This window comes from Pseudonaja textilis, chromosome 4, assembly GCF_049901715.1.
Source record: "Pseudonaja textilis isolate UNSWEBS1 chromosome 4, rPseTex1.2, whole genome shotgun sequence".
Classification (NCBI taxonomy): domain Eukaryota; kingdom Metazoa; phylum Chordata; class Lepidosauria; order Squamata; family Elapidae; genus Pseudonaja; species Pseudonaja textilis.
Window position 1 is genome coordinate 6,154,700 of NC_141993.1, and position 9,737 is coordinate 6,164,436.

The following is a 9,737-nucleotide window of genomic DNA, read 5'->3' on the forward strand; positions in this document are numbered from 1 at the left end:
AACAGCTTTGTTCCCTAGGCCATCCACCTGGTAAACTTGCAAGATTCGATTTTCTTGCCATGTACAAGTATACATCCGGACTAGATTGCATTGTTTCTCTCTGTCATAAAATATATGTGGGTATATGCATAATGTTGTATTTATTTATTGAGTTATGTTTATGTAGTGTATATCAAAGGTGGTGACCCTTTGAGAGCTGTGTGCAATGAAATTTCACTTTAATGTATGCCGATTAGTCCCAAAGGTGCTTTTTCAGGAGGTAACTGGACTTTCTTGTTTTTTCTTTTGAAGACATTTTGCTTCTCATCCAAGAAGTTTCTTCAGCTCTGACAGGATAGTGGGGAATGGGAGGATTTATATTCCTTGCAGACAGCTGGTCATTTGCATCCTTTTAGAGCAAGGGTCTTCAAACTTGGCAAGTTGAAGACTTGTGGACTTCAACTCCCAGAATTAATGAGCTAAAATGGCTGGAGGAGGAATTCTGGGAGTTGAAGTCCACAAGTCTTAAAGCTGTCAAGTTTGAAGGCCCCTATTTTAGAGGGTGATTGAAGCACTTGGAGGTTAATCTGTGTCCTCAGGGTCACCTGAGTAGCACAAATGGTTCATGTAGTCTGCGATTTTTCCTCTGGAAATCCATTGCTACTCCCACATGCTTCAGAGGGTCTTCATCCCAAATTATACTGCTAAAAGTCCATAGAGATTCTCAGTCATCCAGGTCATGGTTGTCCCAAAGGCGCTTTTCCAGGAAGCAACTGGACTTTCTTGTTTGTTTGTTTTTTTGTCTTGAAAAGAGAAAACAAGGAAGTCCTCTTGCCTCCTGAAAAAGCGCCTTTGGGACAACCACGACCTGAATGACTGAGAATCTCTACAGACTTTTTTGCCGATTAATGTACATTCAAAGTGACAATATAGTTATTATTCTAAGCCATGGCAGTGATCTCCTGCTAGAACCTCCAAACGAGCTCAAGATGTTGACCTCAGATAACTTACGAATGGTCTGATAATGAACTCCAATCAGACAAACGTAGTGCTGATTAATTGAATGCTTTAAACCGGGGGTCCCCAAACTTGGCAACTTTAAGACTTGTGGACTTCAACTTCTGGGAGTTGAAGTACACAAGACTTAAAGTTGCCAAGTTTGGAGACCTCTGCTTTAAATCATGGGCAACCTTCTTGTGAAGGTTCTGTAGGCATTTCCTAAGCTGCCCCTTGAACAAGAACCTGGTGTCTGTCCGGATCCAGAGGGGTAGCAGCAAAATGTGGGTCCGGGTTTAATCCCTGTGCTTGCCTCCTCCATGCAGAGACCCTTGGAAAAACCCGATGGACTGGATGTCTCGGATCAAAGCAAAGAACACCCTCAGCATCTCTGCGAGAAATGCAAAGTCCTGGGCTACTACTGCCGCCGTGTGCAATAAAGAAACCCACGGAGACTCCACAGATCTGGTGGCGGCAGCCAAAAGGGAAGGAGGAGGGACCGTCATCTAAGAACCTTCATCCGTCACCGATATTGCCTAACCTAATCATATGCCTTCCTTTTAACTGAATGTAACACTTCCCCTGTGTATGTATGGACATGCAACTTGTATCTGTAGGTCTATGTGGTGTGAGGCGTATTCCTTCCTTGAGGGTCTCACAAAACAAGCCATGTTTTCATATGGGTGGAGACCAACTGGCCGCTGGCTCTTGCTGGACTATACCCGCCATAAGTCACAATGGATTTGTACCACTACGGTGGTTTCCACTGATTGTTTACACAATTTCAGTATTCTACCCTAAGTGAACTAAGTGTTGTTTGTCCAGAGAGATCTTGTCAGGTCGGGAACATATGTTTGGATGAATTAAGAGGTGGGGTGGGATAGGATCAGGCAGGCATGACTCAAAATGCATTTTATGGGGGGAGTCTGTAAGTCTAAATCAGAGGTCTCCAAACAGTGGACTTCAACTCTCAGAATTCTCCAGCCAGCATAGCTCCCAGAATTCTGGGAGTTGAAGTCCACAAGTCTTAAAGTTGCCAAGTTTGGGGAGCCCTGGTCTAAATGCTATTGATAAATGCTTATTTTAGCTCATGCTGCCAACTAGAATTCTTTAAGACCTAAGTTTTTAAGAGGAATGAAGGATGTGATGCAAATATTCATGTTTGTTTCTTGGTTGGGGAGATGGTTTGGAAGTTCTACCAGCTTCCTTGCTTTCCAAGAGTGAAATCTCTAAAAAAAAAAAAAGCTATAAGGCCTGAGCTAGGAAAGAATTAAGGATGTGATGCAAATATTCATTTTTTCTTGACTGTGGGCGCGGTTTGGAAGTTTTACTAGCTTGCTTGCTTTCCAAGAGTCTTGCAGGGCCACCAAAGAGAGGCTTTGGGGGGAGCTTTAGGGTATTTTTTATAATCTGCGGGCTGAAAAGAACAAGTGAATAATTGTCTGATGAGTGGTTTTTATAGGAACGTGACAATGGTAGAACACATAGGGTGGAGCACAAATTTGTCTTTCTTATGTAGCAACTTTATGCATGTTTATGTCAATGCACAAAGGGAGGCTCAGCCAATCTCATTGTACACAGGTTGTACTCTGACAATAAATGTAATAATAATAATGGAGGTCCCACTAAAATCCAGAGACCTATTTCAGAACTAACTTGCATAAATGCACTTATTTTTAAAGGCTGTTTTTGTTTGCCCTAACTTCCCATGGTGTCTGTTACCCTCACCATTTTTTCTTTAGCTACCAATGGTGGCTAAATTTCCTATCCTCAGGCTGCATAACCAACATATGTAGCCAACAAGAGGAACATCATTTTATCTTCAACAGACAAAGACTGTCCGGATTCAGCTCCCCCTTCTCCACTTGGGTCTGCTTCTCTACCACCATTGATCCCAAACACATAATTTCAGGTGGAGTTTGGCCTGTTCCTCCATCAACAATTAATGGTGGAACCAGCCAGAGATTCATCTTGCTTTCATGCTACACTTTTCCACATGAATGTTCTTTCAATGGGTTGGACTGCACCCCCCATGTAATCCTTGGCCAACTAAGGCAAAGGAAAAGAAAGTTTGATACATTTAGAAAAGAAATACTGAGAAATCCTTCTCTCTCTCTCTCTCTCTCCTCCCTCCCTCCCTCCCTCCCTCCCTCTCTCTCTCTTCAGCTACAGATTGCAATTTATTTCAGTCTTGCATGGTGCCATTACTTTTAGAACAACATCTAAAAGAAATATGTCTAGGATCAAGATTTAGTCTTGAGTTCAGAACACCCAGAAATTTGTTGTAGGAGTCTGTTTACAAACTTCTGTTGGTCCAGATTAACTAAATGGGTAATCTTCATAGGATTACACTGAACCCAGTAGAGGTGGCCAATTGATACCTTCAGCTGATGGTCTATTATGATGATTAAGACCTTTTCTTGATGGCTTCTCCATGGGAATCTATAATTTCAATTAGCTTTGAGTTTAGAACACCAGAAAAAGAGGATAGAGTTCACTTACTGACACATAATGCTGTATGATAGAACAACATTTCATTTGCATAATAAGATGCACTATAACAGGACAGAAGGAGAAGTGTCCACTTTGATCTTTCTCAATATTGGCTGGCAGTTGACCTCTGAAAAGGGTTTCCAGGGACCTGTGGAAGTTAAACTAAGAGTAATTTTTAATAACGTAGTTATTAAATGCACAACTGGAAAAATTATTCTTTTAACCATTTTTTAATTCTTAGTAAAGGTAAACCAAATCAGATCTAGTTCTTGGTTTACTTACAGAATAGAATAACAGAGCTGGAAGTGACTTTGGAGGTCATCTAGTCCAACTCCTTATCCATGTTTTACTGTTTCTAAAAAGCCAGAACTCGGCTGCCATTCATTGTCTAACTTTGGTTCCATGTCTGTCTTAGAAGGAAGCATCTTAATCCTGGTACTTCCTACTGCCAAGTTTCTGCCCTTGATATCAATCCAAGCAGATTTGCTAATCAAAATTATCTGGCAGGATTAGTAGAAATAAATTTCCCTGTGAATGAGGGGGAGGGATTAGTTTCAAGATCACTGACTGAAAAATATATCCATCTTCTGTATTAATTTTGCAATCCATTCAGAATGTATTCCATGAGTCCAAAATGAATTTCAATAACTGGAATCAGGCTACGGCATAACGAAATTGACGAAAGTCAAGGGGGTTTGAATACGTACTGAATGCACTGCAGAAAGTAGTTGTTCTGTCTAAATGTACTCATTTTCAGTGAAGTAATAGCTGCTATGTCTAGATAAAGTAAGGGTTTTTTATGATTGTTCAAAGATATTATCCTTATGTACATCTTCTCTATACTTCAAACAGACTCCAGCAATTCGATTAAGCAAGAGAATTTTGAAGCTTTATAACAAAACCAATCTATTACTGGAACTGCCCTGAATAATAGTTGAGCTTTTTTAAAAATGTTACCTTCATTTAAAATGCTATTAAAACAGCGGTTGAAGCATTCTAGGTATCCCCCATTTCTATAGAAACCTAGTGTTCAGGCACAAAGAATCTGGACCATAATGTTAAATTGAAACCAAGAAGATTGCTCAGGCCTATGGACAAGAATCTAGTCAACACTAAATTGGTGCTAGATAAGTCAATGGAAGAAGGATTAGACATTGTGGGAGCATAAAGACTTTAGGCTAATGACTCGCTTAACTCCTCCCTCTGGCCCTGCCGGCTCTTCTACAGTTTGAGGTAGATTAGGAATTCAGATCAGGGCAATATTGAACAGGTTAAGTTACGTTATACAAAATCAACTCGAGACCACTGCCAGATCATCAAGGAGAGTGATACCATGTTCTGTACTGCAGATGGCAATTAAACAGAGGTTCTTTGCATCTGGAAAAGTTTCCAGATACTTGTAGGACCCCTTAGGACCTTAGAGAACTGGACCTGCCTGATTTTGCCCAACCACAAGAGCTCAGCAATGTAAGGATTACAGGGTAAGGGTCTACAAGGCAGGGAGATATTTGACCGTTCTTGCTGCTCCTGTCTAGCTATTCTTGGCCTCTTTCTATAAATTCCAAGTCAACCCACACCTTTCTGCCATAGAACTTAAGGAGCAGTGTCCAAATGTTGCCAACACCCAGAATTATTTTCCAGATGTACATGGAACACATATGCCTTACAGTTTCTCATGAACAACTACTTCTTTTTCAAATCAGTGGGAAATTCCTGTATCTTAATACAAACAGTTGCATCATCTTCTATAGGAATGGAGTAAACTTCCTAATTTAGAAAAGTTGCTAAATCTGTTTAGGCTTCCATGGAAACCAGGGTAACTAAAGTGCATCTCTTTATGGGGAGGGGGGTATTATGAACCTGATGAATCTGCCTTAAGCCATAGGTAGAAAGCTATTTTTTTTAATAGCTTCAAGGAAATTTTCTTGACACCGTTAGGTAATATTCCATTAGCAGTTTGGTCATTGTTTGTATTGAATCCAATGGCTGTATGGAAGCTACTCCTTTAAATCCCGTTATTGTCAGTGGGTTTATTATAAAAAATGAATAGGTGTAGATGAATCCACGATTAGACCATTTCTGGATCAGTTCTTGTTTACATAGCAACTCCTCTGAATTAATAAAGCTGAAAGCTTTCCTCTGCATTGTTTACATGATTAAAGACTCAATTAATTGAGTCCAGAAAAAGAAAATAAAGATTAATGGTATTGTAACATGTTTTAAGAAAAAGATATAAACCAGAGAATCTGGCTAATTAGACTCCTGAAGTCACATTAGCCTTTCTAGCATTGTGTCATTATCCAGAGCAGGAAGAATTGAGTGATGACTTTTGAAGACTTGAACTTTAGTGTTAAAGTTCGTTTTTCTTTATAAGTAGGAGCAAGCATTGAATAATAGGAGAAATACAATACAAGTAGCCTTATATTATACCAGCTGCAGGTTTTGTTATTGTTGTTATTGTTGTTGTTTGAGCACTTATAAAATATTAACCAAAACCTTTCTAGTTGTTGTCATACCTGCCTACATAAAATTCCCCCAAAGTATACTAGGAGAACAAAATGTAAATAAGGTTATTGTGTTTTTTTTTCAACTGGTGTTAAAAATGAAGGCCAGCAGAGCACAATTCATTTTAAATAGCTGGCGGTTGTTCTTAATTATCTTAACAGAATTATGAATTTGGAAGGGACTGTGGAGGCCTTCTAGCCCAACCCCTGCTCAAGCAGGAGATCCCAGCCTAAGCCATTTCATGTAGGTTTAACACCTTATGCTCAAAAGATATCTTCTGGAGAGTATTCTGCAATTTGATTAAGGTTAGTGGCAGGCAGAACTCAGAGTGTAAGTTTTGTGTGCGCGAGACTCCAGGAAACACCCTGATTTTAAAGCCAGCTGAGAAAAGAATCGATAGCAAGAATTAATAGCAGTGCTATTGATGAAACAAACCAATTGTGTATGGTATGATTTTGAGTATCTGTTGAGATTGCCTCTAAAAGGGTTGGTTTTTAAACCGGATTGTGAAGATTTTCATTCAGGGGCTGCAAATGACCTGCATGGATGAGAGGGGCAGTGATGTCCTATATGCCTTATATTGAATTCCTCTATCAGCCTTGCGACACTGCAATTCTGCAAAGAGTAGATTCTAATTTGGCCTTCTAAGAATGCTTCATGCCACATCGTCTTGTAAGATAGGGGTCCCCGACCCCAGGGGGATGCGAACCTGGCCTGGGCCGCAACATGCCAGAAACCAGGCCATGCAAACAAGCTAAGCCCCATCTGTGGTGGGTTTCCAATTTTTTTTTCCTACCAGTTCTGAGAGCATGCAGAGCTCAAAGACTGCCCTCTATATCAATGCCGGTGAGCTGTGCTGTTTTCAGCTCAGCTGAGGCGCAGCAATCCACTCTGCCCCGCGAATCAGCTGAGCTAAAAAACAAGGAGAGGTAACAATGGGGGCAGGTAGTCGAGGCCAGCCAGAGGTGGTATTTGCCAGTTCTCCAAACGACTCAAAATTTCCACTACCGGTATGCCAGAACCGGTCCGAACCAGCTGAATACCGCCTCTGGGCAGCACGCAAAACTGTGTCACCTCTGGTCCATGGGAAAACCTCTCTCCACGGAACTGGTCCCTGGTGCCCCAAAGGGTTAGGGGCCGCTGTTGTAAGACATGACTTTATACCTAGCCAAAATTTCAGTGCTCTTTCCTTTCACGTCTGCAAAAAACCACTGCCTCTAGAAATATTTCTGTGTGATTGTAGCACTGATTGAGCCTATTAGGGTAACTGAACAAAATGAAGGCTTGTGTTTTCTTAGGATAATTGTCAAAGGGACAATCGTGTGCAGTTAATACATGTAGTCCATGGATATTAATGTTTACTCTCCCTTGTTATGAAATATTTTACAGTTTTACTTGCCGAAGTGTATTTATCTTGAGTTATACTTGACATAGTGTTCCTCTCCATTTTTTTTAATACTGTGTGTGTGTGTGTATTTTGGAGAACTTTTTAGATGTTTAAAATTTTTGAATGGTTACAAATATTTCTTTGTAATACTGAATTGTTATTGGAAGACTTTGCAGTAACCTTTCTGTATATATTTGAGGGTCTTTTAAAATTACTATTGTCAGTTTTGCTCGAGGCTTTTTAAAAGTGTTTTTACAACTCTGAAGCTTCCAGAAAGGGTCTTAGTTTTCTATACTATGATACTAACCGAGCTAAGAGTTTTCTTAAGTATTATACAAAATTAAGGGTGTATCCTCAAGAAAATATTTATGGAAGGAATTTGTTATTTTTTTTTCTTTTTCTTTTTTACAGTGCCTTTGTCTGTATAAAATATGCAACCGAGCTACATTAAGAAGGAAATATTGTCTACATAGAATATTATATGAAAGTTGATACATAATTCTGACAAGAAAATGAAGCCTTACCATTCTTTTAAGCCATATTGTTCTTCTTACTGCTTATATTTGGATGAAAATATCAGTATTAAGTAACCAGTGTATTATTTGGGTGTTTAGAACTTATATTCATATGCTTATTCAACTTATTTATATGTGTATTATGGAAAGTATTATTGCCTTTTTAGAAAAGCTAGGACTGATTTTGTAAGAATCAGGTTTTGGAGTTACTTTTTTCTACTTAATGGCCTTGAGAGAAACACACTAACAATTCAGACCTAAGACATACATTTGGGCTGGGCCTAATGACTGCCACATCTGCCCATTGTCAGCAGAAACTCTAGTGCATCGATAAAAACTGAAGCACAAATGCTCTTTGGATATTTTTCACACATTCCACTTAAATGCACACCTGAGATCTTTCTGTTAAAAAAAAAACCAAAATCTTCATTTCTGTTAGAAATTTTGTTTATATATAGCACCACAGAGTAGTAAAGCACTGTCACCATGTGCTTTATTGCTTAACTGCTCAACTGTATCAGGAAATAGGAAACTTACTTAGAGCATAGAAAACATAGCATAGATCCAAACTTATAAACACTGCCATCTACTGGCTGCATACTACTTTAGTTGTTGCATAGACATACATTCCAACAATGAATTCCAACAAATTCCATAGCTGAAGGGTTGTATTTCAGAAAGTAAAAAGCACATACATGAACCAGATTGGTCTGCTAGACAGTTTAGCGCCATTCTTTGTGGCATGCACTCTCTCTCTCTATATATATACATCTCTTGGAGAATTCCAAGTGTCTTCTTGTGTAAAGTGTGAAATGATCCAAAGAGTTGCTGTTTCATAAATACCATAGTATGGTTGGATGTGTTTATTTTTTTACACTGCATCTTAGAGGTGAGCAGGGTAAGTCTTGCCCTACCCAGCGATGCTGAAAACTGTTCAAGAAACATATCATTGAGGTCTGGAAAGCAATAACACTGGCATTAAAGCAATGCACGTGGTCATCGGCTGTAACTGAGAAAGGGTTGCAGTGATATAAGCATTTTGTGATTATTATTATTTAGAATGCATAACGTGATACAATATGCATGCTAGACTCATGTATATTATATGCATCTTATTCTTTATGATTTCCCATAGTTCTGTTATATTAAGATTATTTGTTTTAAACCCTGTTTAAAGCGAGCTCATACCTGCACTGAGCTCTTAATGTCTCTTACAAAAGTTATTTAGAGCAGCAAACTACAATATATGAAACTAATGTTGTCATTATATTAATTTCTGCCAATTTCAATTTGTTTAATTACTTACTTAAAAGAAAAACAAATTCTAGCTGTACTCATTTGAGTTCTCAGTTGTATAATTTTTCTCTTCTTTAACCGGTCATTAACTTGTACAGCTTTTTTTTTTTAATGAAGAAAATAATAACTTTTCTATGGACATGGGCCTCAGAGAAGACAGGCTTAGCTCAGCCACCAAAGTGACAACTGACTATATAAAAAAGGGTTGCGGAAAAGACTGTCGAAATTCTGCTGTGGATTGTCCATAAAATGGCATTCCGACATGTGCCTTAATTGCTGGATAGTATTACCTTGTCTTTAGTGTTATGACAGTTTAATGCTGTATTAAAATACTGCAAACAAACCAGGAATACCACTGTCTTCTCTGCTTTCTTTCTTTGGAACCTTGCGTGGGTTTTAGGTTGTGCTGAACCTGGAATTGAATTTGGGAATCCTAGAAGGAGAAACCATGAAATCCAGACGTGGAATAGGAGACTGGAGCATAGGTACTATGAGTCCCCCAAAATAAGACAGGGTCTTGTATTGATTTTTGCTTCAAAAGACACATTATGGCTTATTTTCCAGTT

General features: G+C 39.0%; 1 protein-coding gene across 1 annotated transcript in view; it reads left to right on the top strand.

The window, feature by feature from the left end:
* Positions 1-9,521, top strand: part of ZCCHC24 (zinc finger CCHC-type containing 24) — a 116,098-nt gene extending 106,577 nt beyond the window's left edge. Inside the window, exon 4 of the mRNA XM_026710947.2 lies at positions 1,302-9,521. Coding sequence (XP_026566732.1) covers positions 1,302-1,415 — 114 coding nt within the window. The 3' untranslated portion in view covers positions 1,416-9,521. The remainder of the gene's footprint in view (positions 1-1,301) is intronic.
* Positions 9,522-9,737: the final 216 nt, after the last annotated feature.